We start from the raw sequence: 17,710 nt of genomic DNA on the forward strand, positions 1-17,710 counted from the left end.
TTTTTTTTGTTAGTTCCTTTTCTATTTTTCCGAGTGCAATAATAACTACCAACGACAGCTCGGCACATCAGTCTGAAAGTCCCCGCCATTCGGAGCTTAGCCCGCGGCATTGGCCATGAAAAGAAATGGCTCTCAATGGCCTCCGATGACAAGGAGCTTCAATCTGTGGCCTGATTGGCCTTTTGTGCTGTCGAGCTGTCAGATTCTGGCTTTTGTCCCCGACTTACATGGGTGTAGCTTCAGGTTGGATATGAACTTCTCCAGCTTGCGCCTCAGTATCAATTCGGCGCCGTATTTGGCCTGGGTTCCATTGTCCACCAGGAGAAAGTAGGCATGGCGATTGTTCAGCACGGCCAACTTGGATCTGAAACGGGGAGGGGGGGTGGAAGGTTAACAGGTGCGCCATGATTGCAACAGGTTAGTCGACTTAATTGCAGTGGGAATTGCAACAGCTAATACCCATGCATTTTTAACCAAGGCTCTGACACAATTTAACTTGTTGCCCTGATTGGGCCCATAAAATATGCATCAACCTCCTAGCAGAGCAAACTCACCTGGGCGAACTAATGCTGTGGCAGGGCACCTCGCGGTTGTGGCCCAGCAGCTCGTGATTGCGCTCCACGATGCCCCAGGGGGCGATGCCGATGCTGACCACTCGTCCTGTCCGCTGCTGACCCTCCAGGAGCAGGGCGTCGCCCACTTGCTTGGTCACGCCTGTTCGGAGCAGAGAAAGTACACCAACAATGGCCGTGTTGAACAAGTGCGTAAACAAGTTTGTCTCCTCCGAGGATTGCGATAGTCTCATCGCCACCCCAGTGACCTTCTCACATCCAGCTTTTTTTTATAACTTAGTCGGTATGGGGGTGTGTCTAAAATTTAATAACAACTCGAGCACAAAACCCAGACGACACAACAAAAAAAACGGACGAAAGCCAGTCGAATGAAAAATGTAATAAAGTATACAGGATACAGGTCCCGATGCGACTATGACTATGCGCTGCTATCCAATTGGAAAAAGGACTCACTTTTCATTTTTTTTGTGTCGAGCATTATAAAAGAAACTAGTTGAAATACCTGTGGACTTTCCATGCTGGATAAAAAAAGCAAAAAATGTAAAGCTGTGAAAAAGTATCCACGTTTTTCTCAAATGAAATGCTCTATGAAAATGGCCACATCATCAATATAGCCACTCATTTAATTACATTTTTATGGACAAATTTAATACCGAATCACTTTTCAACGGATTTCATTAAAGCAGAGTTCTTAAAAAAACAGTATCTACATATTAAGGCAATTTTCTGGCCACCCCAAAATACTTGCGTCCACCCTTCCTGGCTTGATAATCCAATTTATTTGGGGACCCTGAGATGCACCCATACCTTCCCCCCTTTTGGGTTACCAGTATACCCCAATTGAGCCACTGGGTAGCGCAATATGTAGACTGGCAAGCAGTTGAAGTGTGTACAATCACTGGCTGCGTGATTTCCGCTTGGGATTCTATTTATTTAATTTTCGACTGGGGTCGCTCATCCGCACTCAGCTCCTCCATTTTCCTCTTTAAGTTTTCCTGGGCCCCCCCTCCGTCTGTTTGTTTATTTGTTTGGCTGCCCTGCTCATTTTTCCTTGTGCTTATTTAAGTTGGCCTGGCCGTAATCGCCGGCCATAAAACCGGGTAGTGTCCTTTCATAAAACTTAAATGAAACGGAATGCTCACCGGTGTTTGTGCCGCCGGTGAATATCCAGGCTCCCGTGGTCTTGGCCGCCTTCAGCAGTCCTTTGCGTATCTCCTGCGAATCGAATAGAAATCAGTTTCGGTTTCAGGATGCCACGGCCATTCAATTAGCGTGTGACACACGACCCTTCCTCGCATTTTGGGATGGGTTCTTGGCCAAAGTTTTGCCCACCTTTTTCAGCTTGGCCTGCAAATCAAAGTTGGCCTTGCCGCCCTGCACGGTGATCAAAAGTTTTGGCAATTCCAGATTCCATTCCTTGGTGAATAGCTGCACCAGCAACTCGGGCCGCGTGTCGAACGACAGGCGAACGTACTGGAAAAAACGGTCAAAAGTTATTAAGGACCGCACTAAAAGAGATTGCCCCGAAATGGGCGTGCAGTTCTACGAACCTGGGCCTTTGTGGGATGGGCCCCGCCCTGGAACTCGATGGTTCCATAGGCGTCCGTGGGCTGCGGGCGGGTGTGCTTCGTGGGCAGCCAGGGGTCTCCGGGCGACCCACTCTCGATGCCCGGAATAGTCTGATGTGTGATCTGGGCCTGGCCACAGCAGCATCTGAAAAAATACCAATTTAAGCGAATGAATGGAGCTGTATGAATAACTTATGGCTATGTTTTAATGCGATATAAACGTACACAGGCTTTAATGAGAATGGAATACTTTGGCACTAGATATTCAAAGCACTAAACGTTTTATTAAAAACCATTTTATCTTTAAACTTAAAGTAACTTAAAACTTTATTATCTTTTAAAGAATTTTCGGTTTGAATTCTTTTATGACACCTAAAATTAGTGTTTAATAGGGTATTTTCCTCTCTTTCGTTTCCCATTTTTATTGCGAACTCAATTTAATCCAACTTAAATTTTGTTGGTTGAAATGGAAATTGAACTCGACCAAAAATGTCATTTAGATTTAGGCCTCAATTTCATAAGTTTAAATATAAAGTTCTCCCGTTCTTCTATTCTATACACTTTATTATCTTTTAAAGAATTTACGGTTTGAATTCTTTTATGACACCTAATATTAGTGTTTAATAGGGTATTTTTCCCTCTTTCGTTTCTCATTTTTATTGCGAACTCAACATAATCCAACTTATATATTTTATTGGTTTAAATGGAAATTGAACTCGAACAAAAATTTAATTTAGTTTAAGGCTTAAATTTCATATGTTTAAATATAAAGTATTCCCGTTCTTATTATACCCGTTACTCGTAGAGTAAAAGGGTATACTAGATTCGTCGGAAAGTATGTAACAGGCAGAAGGAAGCGTTTCCGACCCCATAAAGTATATATATTCTTGATCAGGATCACTAGCCGAGTCGATCTAGCCATGTCCGTCTGTCCGTCTGTCCGTCTGTCTGTCCGGATGAACGCTGAGATCTCGGAAACTATGAGAGCTAGGCTATTGAGATTTGGCGTACAGATTCCTGAGCTTCTTACGCAGCGCAAGTTTGTTTCAGTAGACTGCCACGCCCACTCTAACGCCCACAAACCGTTAAAAACTGTAACTCCTACAGTTTTGATGCTAGATAGAAATTTTAGAATTTTAACTGAAATGAATTGTTCTCAACAATACCTATCGATTGACCTAAAAAAAAGTTTGCCACGCCCACTAAAACGCCCACAAACCGCGAAAACCTGTGACGCCCACAATTTGCATGCTAGATAAAAAATTTTAACTGAAATGTATTGGTGTCGTCAATACCTATCGATTGATCCAAAAATAAATTTTCCACGCCCACTCTAACGCCCATAACGCTTAAATCTGTCTACCGCCGGTAGGTGGCGCATTTTAATCTCGCTTTGCTGCTTGCATATCTCCATTTCCCTTTGAGTAACGGGTATCTGATAGTCGAGGTACTCGACTATAGCGTTCTTCCTTGTTTTTTATTCATTTCTTGTTCAATTATTTTCCCATAAAAACACTTTTTTCCTGGTATACCTTTGTGCATTAAGTTAGTTTTATGTCTTTCATTGTTCATATTTAAAAACATATAATTCTCCCATTGTTCTTCACTTTTCTTAATATATTATTTTCATGTAAAACACTCTTTTCCTTGTATATCTTTATGCTGTAAGGCATCATGGCGCTGCAGTTGGCTCCTGGCCCACATATTTCTGGCCATCGAGTGTGTTGACTGACTGCCAGGATGCGTGGGTGTAAATGATATTCGGCAAACAAGAGCCAGACCGCCCAGGCCCCAGAAAAAACACACACGCATCCGCCTTAACCTGTCACATTGTTTGCCATGCCCACGTGTGATATAAAGCGTTATTTACGCCCGTGTGTTCGTAGTGTTGGCTTTGTGGCCCCAAAAAAAATATGGCAGTCAGCCCCGGAGAGGCAATAACCTGTCTGACCCGACCCGACCCAACCAGACCCATTCCCCAGCCGAACCCACCGACTGTGTGCTTGCCTTCCAGCTGATGTTCTTGTCAGGTGCTTAAAATTGTTCGCTAAATAATGCATTTCAATTAGATCCCCACAGCACACAGCCTCCCCGAGGAACTCTCACTTTAGCCAAATAAATCGGTTTGAATAGAATTAAATAATCAAATTAATCGACACGTGTCTGTAGCTCATTCCACGGGCCGTGAGTGATATGCGGTAGACATGCCAAGGTGGAATAACTTTACCAACTTTAAGCCTCATCTGCTACCTAACAATATTACATTATGAAGCCTTCGAGCTTAAAAAGTACTATTCACTTTTTTCGTTTGCTAATAAAATATAAAGTCGGGTTTTCACTTAATATACAAAAGGTATGGTACTTTTTTTAAGACTCTTCCATTTTTACATACATAAACAACCAAGATAATTAAAGCTTATTTCAATGCCTTTTTAAATCAAGTAAATCTTTCATAGCTTGAAATTCCTTTACTTAAAGTAGAGTTATGTCCTTTAGGATCACCCTTTATATAATAAGCTTTCAAAGTACATTTTAATTGAATCGACTTACCCTTTGCTACGAAACCTTAATTACTTGTCAATCAAAAATTGTAACTTAAACTTTCATCGAAATTTGAAATTCTTCCTTGAACTAAATCCAAAAATTCAAGTTAAATAAAAGCGAAACAAAACTTTTGAAAGGGCCAAAGTATGAATTATGAAGATAGCAATCTTGGTGAGTTTATTTTAATTAGCCAAGTTTGAGTTATAGAACTACTGCTGAAAGTCAACTCGTTGCGGACAACTAATGGAGATGCTTTTGGGGCTGACAGCTACCGGTTGCCGTGAAAACTGGTCGGGGGAAAAGTGTAGACGAGGCAGCAAATATTTGGCAAGCCAAGTGCTGATAACAGGGCACCAGGCATGTAAAGTCAGGAGGGCCATAAACCCATCGCGTGTCCCACAGCCACTGCAGCAATCTATTGTGCTGAAAACTTTCACCCAGCATGGAATCCCTATCCGAATCAGAATCAGAAACCGAATCTGAATATGAATCTGTATTAGTTGGGCCGCGGCTGGGTTTATGGCGCATTTATCTCAATTGCTGGTTCTTGGGACAGCGGCTGTCATAATAAACAATAAATGCTAACGCCCAAAATGAAACTAAATACACAACGGTCTAGGAACTGGGCCAGAAGCGATTCACTGCATCTCGGCGAGCGCTTTTGATATGCGAAACTGGGTCAACAGCTTTCGTCTTGGACTTGGACCCCCATTCCATTGCCCCCTGCTCTCCTTAACCTTCTGGTGCCTTTCATGAGATGAATTTAAATGCAAATAAATGAAATTAGTTGCCACTTACTTTGTATCGTCCTTTGGGCATGGTATGAATTTGATGCATTCGCGCTTCTGGAAATTTGTCTCGATCCAACTACGCGGCTGGTGCTAAATTGAACAGAAATGAATTCAGTTAGAATATTATTTCAACAATTGAAAAGATATCGCCGTGTTGAATGCTCATAGTTACACTTTATACACTGATTATACAGCTAGAGGAGCAAATGGAAAATAACTTGAAGAAAACAAAAGATTCGTTAAGTATACAGATCAACAAAAGAGTAGTCATAGAGAATGACTGATACCGAGGATTAGGGGGTGCTCAAAGTATGCAATACACAAGTAAGATAAATATTTTTCAAACAAAAGTTGAGTTTAGTTCGGGTTGAGTAGCCTCACTGAAGAAGGTTTGAATAAATACACTTGAATCAGTAAATCAAAATCAACTAATTGAATTGCAATTGGTTTTCAATAATTATTTAGTCATTACATATTTCGGGGATAAACACGACGACACAATACAATCACTATGTAAACGGTACTAATTTGAAAACAAATATGGAATAAATAAATTAGTTAATTGACAACAAACGAATATAACAAATAAAAGTATGCATTTACAGAATGAAATATTTACAATGTGGGTGGGGGGTTTTCGTTGGTTTTTATACATTGTTAATTTATATATTTACATTTGACGCTGTTAAACTAACCCACTTTTAATATTTAATTAGGCGAAATATCCTTACTTTTACTTTCAAAATAAATGTAGTTTATTTTAAATTGAGGTGTTAGTTTCTTATATATCTTATAGGTTTGAAGATATTACTTTAGTTAAAATAGTTTCTATAGTCAAATATATATAAATTTCACTTTTACTTGGCCTGCTCTGTATATTATTTAAGTTTCCTTCTTTATGAGCCTTCATTGCCACTATAAATCCCTATATTACTGTCATCGTTTATGCAACTTTAGTCACGTTTTCATGCCGACTTGAATCCTCTGGCTTTGCCACAATTGATTCCAATTTCGAATTGAAACTTTGGCTAACTGCAACTTTGGTGTTATCGCGGCAAACAAAGCCAAAGTGGCAAACTTTGCCGGTTTCACATGGATCCACAGAGGGCAAACAGCTCCCGAGGTTCCCAGGGGGTAAGCAAATGAGGAGGGGTGACCTCCATTTAAGAGCGTTTTTAGATGCCCTACCTCCTTGAGGGGTTCTCCGCCCGCGTGGGTCTTTAGCAGGTCGCGTACGTTGAGTATCAGCACCTTGGATAGCGTCGAGGAGACCGAGGAGCGTTTCCGCATCCGCTGGCGCCTCCGAATGCCCCGGGGCGTGGAGGTCGGAGTTCGAGGGGTCGGCGATGGGCCCCTACAGGTGGGCAAATGGGCTGCCGACTCTGCGGCAATAAAGGCGGATGTGGAGGCCCGTACTGAAACGACGGCCGGTGTATTGCTATATCTCCGAACGGTGGAAAAGTCCTTGGATATCCGACGCAGATATTTGTGCGCCGCGAGGGGGGAGGGAGAATCCGTGACCACCATGCTATTTGCACGCTATTTTCCGCTAATGTGCTCTAATTAATTGAATTAGAGAAGCGGTTCGCGAGCGGCAGCTGCAACAGAATTTGCATCCGCAACCGAATCGGGCGACAGGTGAATCTCGACTGACACGCACCTGCACAGCTCACCTTTCGGTTTTGCCGAGCTTACCATGGCTATATGGGTATACAAATGGGCAATCTGCGAGAGCCCATCTCCGTTTGGGAGTGAAAATGGAAGCTGGCTGGGTGGATGGACCACCTACCCTACATAAGATAAGCCCAGCTGGCGGGAATCTGCCTAGACTTATTTACAGATCTAAAAGCTTTTTAACTACATTTTCCCATGGCGCCCGAAAGTATGGAGCGAAAACGAGTTTATTAACCAAAAACATAAAGTTTAACCCCACAAAATCGCAACCAAAGGACATTACTTCAGCTGGCAGAAGGCATTTTGTGGTCTGCCAAATGGCCATTTACCAAATATGTCACTTGGATTTGGTCCAAGGCTCTTGGCATTTGGTGTTTCATTTGCTTGGCAATTAATTTAATTGATTTTCTAAATAAATGATGGTCCAAATCAAATGGTATTTAATTTCCCGAATTACCAGCACAATCCATCGACTATCGAGTGTCTGCTCTGTAAGCTCAATCCACTAAATGGATTTCCTGATTTAATGCAGTTAATTAATTACCTTTGGCAGCGCAGTGGAATGAAGCTGCTGGTTCAGTAATCCAATCAAATGCTTATTTAAAATACCTTTTCTTAGCTTATGGGTTAGGTGCACATTAGTAGGCAATTAGGAATGCAACAAATAGGTTTATAACAAATATTCAAAACATAATCAACAACAGCAATTGTGGGCGAACGTACAACGAAAACAATTAAATGATATTTAAATTTAAATTAAGGTGGAATGTAGATTGCTTACCCTGGGCACGGTTATATTTATCAGACCCCAACAGATTTTTTTCAGTCCCCATGGTATCTTTAAGGGTTTCGTTTGTTTTTTTTTTTGTTTTTGTTTTTGTTTCAGTATATTTTGTTTGGGTTTCGGTTTTGTGGGTGTACGTGGGTGTATTGACATTTACATTTTACAATTGTCATGTTGTTTTAGCGTTTACGTGTCACAGACACATTGCAGATTTGTTTATGGTCGTCGTTTGAAGGTCGTGGTAATCGTTGTTTTGATGTTTCCATATTTGCATATATTATTTTATCATTTGTGCAATTTCGAACACAATTTTGAACACGCACGCACACACACAGACACACGAAATGGTGCATTGAAAATTCAACAACAATTCATGGTTGGTAAATTATTCATTGTGGTTTTGTTTTTAATTTATTTATTTTTTTTGGTGTTGTTTCGTGTGTGGTTTTGTGGGTGGGTGGGAGAATAGAGTGTGAAAAACACAAAAGAGATTAATTAACAGATCATAGCACAATAATTTAAATGGATAATAAGGATTGTTCATTGTGTCGCAGAACGAAATCAAATCCAAATCAAGGTGACAAATTTAATTTTCAAAGGACACATTTTCGTTTTTCGGGTGTTTTTGAGTTACGCAAAGATTGGCGTGTCGGTGTGTGGGGTTCGTGTTGTGCAAAGCAAAGTTGAAAGTAGAAGAAAAATATTATGTTTTCAAATTAGTTTTAAGACTTAAAATAAATCGATCTTCTCCGATGCGTTCGGCGTTTATTTTTTTAGGGGGCAAACTATGTTGACTTACTACCAGACCGCTTTGATTCAAACTATTTTTAGACGAAAGTGGTGCCCAATTCTATAAGTATTACCGAGTTAAACTAGTTTTAAAATACCCATTCTATGATGTAATGATAACTAGTATTAATAAAAAATTTGCAATCTACTCTGGAAGGTTCCAGCTACTCATCCTGAAAATATGCAGCCAAGTGATTCACTTTTAGGACCTGCAAGTTAAACATTCTAGGAGAACTGTGTTACCGGTCGGTACCACAGATACAAAAAGTGTCAGACTAATTTACACCGTGAATACTGTGAAATAGATATTGAAAATTGGGTTTTTCGTATTCTCTCTCCTCGAAAATATACTATATAAATATACTATCGAAAGAGTGTGAAAAACGAAACGCGGCTAACATCATTGTGAGTAAGGTATGTTCAAACTGCCTTATTTCGAATATTCAATCATACGCCTAAGATATAGTTTTCTATATTTTCAAGCATATGAAAGTGATATAAATACATATAAAAAACAGTATATTTTCCTATAATTTTTTTTGGTGCACCTGACACTTCTTGCGAGTAGTTAACATTTCAAAACCACAGCTTAGAGTGAAACACAGACTTTGCCTAAGTACTCTGCCTGGTGTTGCGGCAAAGAGTTGGCAGTTGCATCTGCAGGTAGCACTGAACAGGTAGTTGGAACACACTTTCCACACTCGAAAATGACAACTGCAGGTGGGCACAGGTGGGGCATAATTCCACACACCCACACTCACCGCATTCCCAACCACACGGAATTCATGATATTTGCCACAATACTGAAGTGGAGACATAGGACTACGACCAGAAAATGGCTACAAAGCACGTCCACATTTTACTCTTAAATTGTTTTAATAATTAAAAACCAAAATCTACGTTAATGAATTAGTTTATACATTTTAAATGGTTCTGCAAGAATGAAATGTGACGAACAGAGCTGGCATTTAGTGTCATGAATCGTGATTACTCACTAATGAAGAGCTAAACTAATTCATTAATAAGTAAATGAGTTATTTGTTTTTAAGATATATCAGGTGCTAAAACTTTTTAATAAACAAGTATAAAGATATCTTTAAAATATCACCAAGTTGTATTCGATTCAGCAGCCAAAAGTATTTAAAATGTGTGCATCTGACTGCCAAGCGACATATCAACTGCAAGTTAACATGAACGGAATAAAAATGGACGGACAAAGTTTAAAAACTTATAACTACGAGTTCCCACGGATACGCCCGGACATTTTCCCCGAGCGAGCGGAAAACCAATTAAACTTTTGGCCCCCAATAGAACCGAGGGCCGTCGGCCGCAAAAAGTGGGCGAAACATTAAGAATGTTATGCTTATCTACTGTACTGCCGAACGGAACCTTTGGGCATATAAAGCATAACCATATGTGTGCCGGTACAGGCATGTTCTACTAGATGTGGATGCATGTTGGCATCTCTTCGGGGCCGTTTCATGCAGCATCTATTAAAATAAAAGCTTTCTCCTCCGGCGCAACCCAAGAGCCACAAAACTTTTGTGTGGGCATAAAACACAGTTCGGTTGATGTGGAAGGAAATGTGGCATATTTCAAATTAATTAAACGACCAACAGAGCCATGGCTAATAGCCATTGACGACCGACTGAATGAAATATAAAAAATACAATACAAGTTCTGCAGCGGCAACTTAATTAATTAAATTTTGTTTAACACTTCATTGCAATCCATGATTTTCAATGAGCGGGCTGAAGTGGGGGTGGCCCACTTAACCCCTTTGGTCCACTGTGCGGAAATTGCTAAACTAATTAGCCAATATGCTATTCGAACTTCGAACTCCCACAGGAAATCGGGGTAACAATGGCCGGCCCGGAAATATGCAATGGCACTGAACTGAAAGCCAGAACGTGCGGCTATCCAATTAAGTTCGCCATCCGGAATCGAGCATAAAAATTGATGCACTCGCAGTTAGGATTAAACCGCAGCAGCTCGATAATGTTCAGCCGCAGGATGCAATTTGCCGGGCCACCTGTCTTATCGAGACCGATAAAAGTTGTGCAACATAAACAGCACTTAATACCCAGCACATCAGGCCCCGTCATCCCAACCTCAGCCTCATCCTCATCCGGCCGTGCATAATGCAAGCTGGCGAATAACAAAAGGGGAGATGGGCGATGGGCGATGGGTGGTGGGTCCTTCAGTGTATTTCACCTGCTGTGCTGACTTGTGGGTTCCCAAAGTGGAAAATTGATGGAGAAGCTGCCGCCGATGCTGCAGAAGCTTATGCTGATGCTGGATGCCGGTCTTGCGGCTGTTGCCATGGCTGATGAAGTGCCACATTCGTTCTCCAAAAGCGCCAGAAGACGTCGCCTCGCCGTTCTGATGGATTGGGGGTCTGAAGTGGCAATGGGGTATATTCAGCGATTTTGCCGAGTCCCGCTTTTGCATGGCTGAGTCTCAAAAGAAGTGCGAAATTGACTTTTTGTAGAGTCCACCTCAAAAGTTTGCTCACTGGCTCAGAACCAGAAATGCCAACAATCCATTCAAAAAGGGATTTGAGACTGGGTATAAATAATAAAAGGGGATCCCTATAACTGGCTTTGGGAGGAAGTGCATTTAGTAGTAAGCAAGTTTATTTCAAAATCCATTGAAAAAAGGATTGGAAACTTGGGATAAATAATGAAAGGAAATAATCTATCTAAAACTATTAGTTTGTTTTTCAACCCATATTTATTTAGGGCCAATTTAAATCTAATATTTGTTTTCGTAGGACTTAACTAATTAAACTCGTCCTCGTAACATGTTTTTTATAAATATTGATTGCGTTTTTTCTGAGATATAATATTATATGATTATATATTCCATTAAACCAAAAACTAGGCAAGCTAAAAGTAAAGAGAGAGCGGAGAAATGTATATAGAATTTTTACTATTAAAATAATGTGCTGTTAGACATTATTTTTTAGGAAAAAAATACTTATTTGGTTCACTTTTTCCCCCTAAAGCTATACTGTCATCACTGAGGCGACTGTATTTCATTGGGAATTCACTCTCCGCTTCACAGTCGACAGCTGCTGATTAACACAAAACGGCAACAGAACGGCGGAGACATAACAACAATAACAACAGCCACCGAAACAGCAAACACAGATATGTCAGGCGAATCACCAATAGACCGGTTAGACCCCAAAACCCAGCGAACTGCACTTCTCCGTCGTACAATCGCCAATTAATTACAATTACTCATGCAGGGCTGGTCTACTCACAAACACCCAATTGGTCTCGAAGTACATGGTCAGCTCCAGATGCACTTGGTCGGCGGGTTTGGGGGTATCCACATGCTCCAAACTTACTCACGCGACTATCTAATCTCGCGGCCAACTACGCTTCATGTGCGTACACGGTGAAAAAATGTAAAAAAAAAGTTTGTTTTCGTGGATTTAAAAATTCATAATGAAAAGTCTGATACTCAAATTATCAAAAAATTTATTCAATTATTTAATTTTACTGGTTTTTAAAATTCGTTACAAAACACTTTTTAACTTTACTGGGGTTTGCAATGAAATTCTGCTCTTTAACCTTAGTTTAACATCAGGAGTCTTATTTTAACCGCAATATGACTCTTTTGTTTGTTATTGAGAAATGTAGGTTAAAATGGAATACAAAATCGATATTTGTAGTTCTTGTTTAGTTTTCAAAAGAAGTTTTGTAAAACATTAAAAGATAATAACAGATAATTAAAAAAAATATATAGTAATATTTTTAAGATCTTTTATTTAGTGAAAGATATAGAAATTAAAACGAATTTTAATTTATACATTTAAAACGATTGTTCTAATGATGATAATTCTTTACTTTAAGATATTAATTGAAAATGAAATTCAAATATCAACTTTATATTATTTCCTCCACGAAACATACGAGTTTTGAGTCGATAAAAATGTTGCTACGATTTTAGAAGTTCCCTTTTCTCGCGGTGTATTCGCTTTCGGAGCGAGCGATTCCCGCTTGGCTGGCATGGAGCCGCATCGAGTACTGAGCCATCGCCGCGGAGAGCTTTGCCACTCGGCCAAGGCGAGCGGTGTCAATTAGCAGCGCAAATATAGGGGCAATATTATCGACAAAGCCACAACAACAAAAATCGAGAGCGATAAGCCCCTGGGAGAGTCTAACGCATTGCGTTCTCTGCGATCTCGACGGGTTGGATTTCAGTATATAAAGTCCGGGAAACTTGAAGGGAAACTTTAGCAGTTTAAAAGCATTTTAATGCCCATCGCAAGCGGAAAAATGTGCAAGGCATAATTATGTTGATTCTCAAAGTTTTCCATTTAGCCTCCACTTTAGTGCGGCCCCCCATGGCCACAACTCAAACAATTAAAGTTTCGCCAGCGAATAAGTCAAACAGCTGGTCCCCCAACTATCTTGCCCACTGATAAGCAGCTGTCAGTCAAATTGTTGGATAGTTGATAACAACACCAAGAATCTAAGAGACCAGAAACTCAAAAGATACTCTCTCTCAAACAGGTGTCAATCATCTAAAGTTTCTGCTTTGGTGCATACTTTCAGGCGGTTACTGGAACTTCCCTTAATTATATTTTAAAGGCCTGTTCTGGTCTTCACTTTATGTTTGCCAATTTAAGAACATTTTATTATAGATATTATTATATTACCGCCAAAATTTCTAGTTCCAATATCAGTTGGGAAAACCAAAATAATAAATAAACGATTTTAACTAAGTTAAAGTTAAAAAGATAAGGTTGTCTATGGTTTTTCATATCGTTCAACTAGATCATACAACTACAATACAATACTCTTTATGGAAATTCTCTAATTTTTTAGTTAATTTATATTTGATATAGAGTTGATATATCTCTTTAACCAACGAGTTCCCATTTCTGAGCACCCAGGAAAACTTCAACACTTTAAGAACTAGGTGTATTATAAGCCATATTTAAAATACATATTATGTTATCTAAGTACCTCTTAGCCTAAAATAAATAGAATGTATGTTTAAGCAGCATTCCATAATCCTACAACTTAAGTTTCGTTAAAATATTACCGAAAAATAAAAGGTCGTTGATTAGTTCACTTTTGCAAAATGTTGGCAAAAGTGAAAACAAGAACAGGCCTAATTAAGAAAGCCAATGTCTAGGTGAAGAAGCCAACTAGTTACTTAAAATAGATTTCCAATAATACTCTAAATAGCCAAAAAGTTGGGCCAACTAATTACTACGAGATAGTTCAAAAAGAAAACTACGAACAAGAACTCGCAATAGTTTGGCTACAAAACTACACTAGACAGCTTCCAACAAGGCCATTGAAAGGGGGATGAAAACTCAGGAGGTAATTGTAGAGCGAGATAGTTCAGTTTTCCACAACAAAGCAGTTTGGCAGTCAGTCAAATAGCAATTACAGAGCAAAGAGCAGAGGAACGTATCGGTTTGGATGGGTGAAATATACTATATAGATCGAAATTAAAAGCACCTGAAGAGATAGGCGTTAAAGGGGGGAGAAGATATATATGGTATAGTATTCGGAGAGGCTCTCGATCTCGAAAGGTACGATGGTGTTGCTTACCGGTTTCGCTTTGGGTTTCTGCTTGGCCAAACGCTTCTGTTTCAACATCGTCCACAGTGGACGCACAGACACGCACACATAAACAACTGAAAACAGGAGTGAGAGGACTCGGATGGTATATAGTTATTGGTACTGGTATATGGTGGATACGATGGACTGTGGACGGTGGTACGGGTGGACGACGGGTGGTATCCGCTTCAATTGATTTCCGCCTGCGAGTGAGGCTTCTTGGCCTGCAGGGTTAAGAAAAACAATTATGAAATATCAATTATTTATGGACTTCGCTGGTCTCGCTTTGTCTTTGGCGTGCAGGCATGCAGAAGGATATTTGTGCTGTGCTGTGTCGGTTCTCCGGGGGATTTGTCACGTGTCATGCGGGATGTATCTTCTATAAAGCACCCAAGCTCACAAAAAAAAATAAGCCCCTCTGTATTAAAGCCCCGCCTTTGTGCTCCGGCTAAAGTGTAAACAAAACGGCACAAACAAATGAAAAACGAATGCCAGGACCAGGACGCACAAAATTCAAAACAAAATAAATACAACGGAATTTTCCCATTCACCTTGCACCCAATTATGAACCTCTCCAAGGAATGCCAATGAAAGGGTTTTTTTTCTGTTAATGCATGCTAATTGTGTTTGCTTAGGGAAACAGGACGAGAAAACGAAACGAAAACGAATACGCAAAGAAACGAAGACTCTTGAGATCCCCGGGTACTTACCTTGACGGGTTTCTTCACGGGCACTGGACGCGAGTACTGGTGGTAGACCTGGACATGATTCGATGTGAATTTACCCAACATGTGTAGCTCGAAAAGAAGGAGGCGGCGGTGCGGGTCGAAATGGCTGGTGTAGTTCTGCAAAGAGTTGAATGAATTATTAACACACCGAGTCCCAAGTTCATATTCAACACTTAAAAGCTAGGACCTTTTCTGCACTTGCAACGAAAGGCAAGTGCTGGGAACTTATAATTAGGTAGAAGTGGTGGGCTCCTAATTACAGCTTTGAGTTTTAATTACTTTGCTGTAGTAACCAATCACTTGAAACTTAATTAGTTAATTACGTAATTTACTTTATTCAAATACTTTGCCTTAGCTCTAAGCTACATTCTGCAAAATATGTTCATGGGGCGGTCTACCTGTGTATAGCAATTTTGTAGGTACTACTTTCACCCGCCTACGGTGCGTAATATTGCGTGAAGGTATACCAAAATAAATGTTTTCAGACAAATGCGTTTGGCTTTAAAGTTTATCACTCATACGTACTGTGGTCTTTGATAAAATCTATATTTAAAATATATACATTTGTTTTTGTGTCTTCCTTATTTTTGCAATTATTCCAGCAAAATTATTAATAATAATTAGTAAGGTAATAATGCTGTTGGTAAACGATTTCCAGGGCTGATTTTAACTGTCTTACTCACATGTACGACTATTTTTTGAGTAAACTTTAAGACCAATTAGTCGTATCTAAATCATAAAATACATTGATATTAGTTTATAAATACATTTCTAGCACGCCAAAATCTACAACATTTAAAGGTAAGAATAAGATTATTGGATTTGGAACAAACGGGTTCTACGAATAATCTTTCAGATATTTTGATTGGTGAAACAAGTTGAATTTAATATTGAGTTGAGTAAAGTTTTGATTACCTATTTAATACATTTTTAAATGTAAATGAAGAGGTTACTTATAACCACAAGTATACCAAGTTAAGGAAAAAATGTTGTGTGACAGACTTAAACAAAGTAAATATCAAAACATGAATAAACAATTCAAAGTACCTTTTAATAAACATTTACTTTTTTACTTATATTGATAAATGTAACTGTAGTATTATTTGTTCGTCAAGGACTTCGAATCCTTTGAGCTGGAAGGGGAACCCCTTCTTTTGGCATCAGAAAACTCCCAGATGACCTTTCTATTGTGACGGTCTGCGACACATGGCCAGCATCCTCCGACTCCAACTGCGACTCTGTTTGTGGATCCGCATCCCGAATCCGTCTCAAGTGACAGGACGGGCTGTTCTTCATTACGGCAATGCGAGATGGCCACAGTTCTGGACAGGACGTGAGTGGGCGGACCCCGGCCAGAGCCAGAGCTCCAAAGTGAAATGAAATAAGCGCTGGCAACAGCAAAAGTTATGCCAAGTATTCCCGGCTAAGCATGAATCAAGTGCCATAACACGAGCACCCCGGCAGACCGAGAAACAAAAAGCTAAAGGCAAAAAACGAAAGGCGAAAGCCAGAAAAGCGAGAAAGTAAAGCCCAAGAAAGAAAGTCCTGGGCCGCGTGCTCTTAATTTGCGGAATTCAAGACATTCGCTTTTATTCGAGATTATACTCCGGCATTATAATCCGCCGGATGGGTGGGACTCACAGCCCAACATGTTGGCTGCACTAAACACTCCAGAGAAAGAAAAAAAAAACCGCTGTGTAGTAGACGATAAAATCAATATCTAAATACGATTCCCACCCACATGTGATTAACTTTTGTGCAGTCAGTAAGGCACAAAATTGAGATAACGCGCCATTAAATTTATGCATGAACAAAAGACATTTTAGCCAAAGTACGCAGGACACGTCGGTCCTTCGTCCCCTAATGATTGCTCAAACTTATAATTGGACTTTAATAAGCAATTGCCTGGCAGGCAATATTTGTGTGTGCGTGCTTGTGTAGAATTATTCAGGATGCTTTAACTTGTTGTTCGATGAAAGGATGGAATGGGAACTTCGGTGGCAATGTGATTAACTGAAGGGACTTAGTGCCATATCAATCGCGGATTAAGTACCGCAACTACTTGCAACAAACTTGAGAGGACCTAGCCAAGTTTCCTGCGGTTTTCATTCGCAATTTGCAGTCAGCCATGGCCCAACCACTTGAGGACTGTTCCTGAGTGCCACAATCAGTCTGCCGAGTCCGACGATGGGTGTGAAATTTATATGCCCGCCCGCATTTGCGTCACTGGCGCGCAAATGATTGCGACGGAAAGGAGACAAGGATGAAAGGACCTGCCTCCGGGGGAACCAGAACCAGTACCAGAACCAAAGGAAGAACAAGAAACGGAGCCATGTGCCACGGCATGTGCTCGGTGCCCCCATCCCCAGTCCACATTATTTTCAGTTGTTTTATAACAGCGTGATTTTAATCCTCTTAGCTTTCTTTTCAATATTTTCTAAGAAAAGAAACACATATGTGTTTCCGGTTTTTGTGTGCGATATAACACAGAATGAGTAATAATTAAAAAGAATTTTTCGCTCACATGTATAATTTACCTATTCATGTAGGGAAATTGATAGCCTTAATCCTATTTCAGTTAAATGTGGACACTTAATCTTTAAATAAAAATACTGTTTCCCTGATTGAATAATATAGTTAAATGTTTAAGTTAACGCATAATTATAAAGTCA

At 40.0% G+C, this 17,710-nt stretch overlaps 1 protein-coding gene across 25 annotated transcripts in view; it reads right to left on the minus strand.

The window, feature by feature from the left end:
* Positions 1-17,710, minus strand: part of Trpm (transient receptor potential cation channel, subfamily M) — a 53,314-nt gene that overhangs the window by 19,779 nt on the left and 15,825 nt on the right. For 4 of the 25 annotated variants that reach the window (XM_017085287.4, XM_036814237.3, XM_065863920.2 and 1 more), the window contains exons 1-8: positions 15,021-15,158; positions 14,302-14,534; positions 5,483-5,565; positions 2,123-2,285; positions 1,905-2,045; positions 1,715-1,787; positions 555-714; positions 228-364 (exon numbers count right to left, since the gene is read on the minus strand). In XM_017085287.4, coding sequence (XP_016940776.3) covers positions 228-364; positions 555-714; positions 1,715-1,787; positions 1,905-2,045; positions 2,123-2,285; positions 5,483-5,565; positions 14,302-14,349 — 805 coding nt within the window. In that variant the 5' untranslated portion in view covers positions 14,350-14,534; positions 15,021-15,158. Of the gene's footprint in view, positions 1-227; positions 365-554; positions 715-1,714; positions 1,788-1,904; positions 2,046-2,122; positions 2,286-5,482; positions 5,566-6,663; positions 7,113-7,930; positions 7,988-11,990; positions 12,134-14,301; positions 14,535-15,020; positions 15,159-17,710 lie in introns of those variants that run through there. The other 21 variants (XM_017085285.4, XM_070994792.1, XM_070994789.1 and 18 more) reach the window with 16 other exon arrangements.

This window comes from Drosophila suzukii, chromosome 2R (assembly GCF_043229965.1).
Source record: "Drosophila suzukii chromosome 2R, CBGP_Dsuzu_IsoJpt1.0, whole genome shotgun sequence".
Lineage (NCBI taxonomy): Eukaryota > Metazoa > Arthropoda > Insecta > Diptera > Drosophilidae > Drosophila > Drosophila suzukii.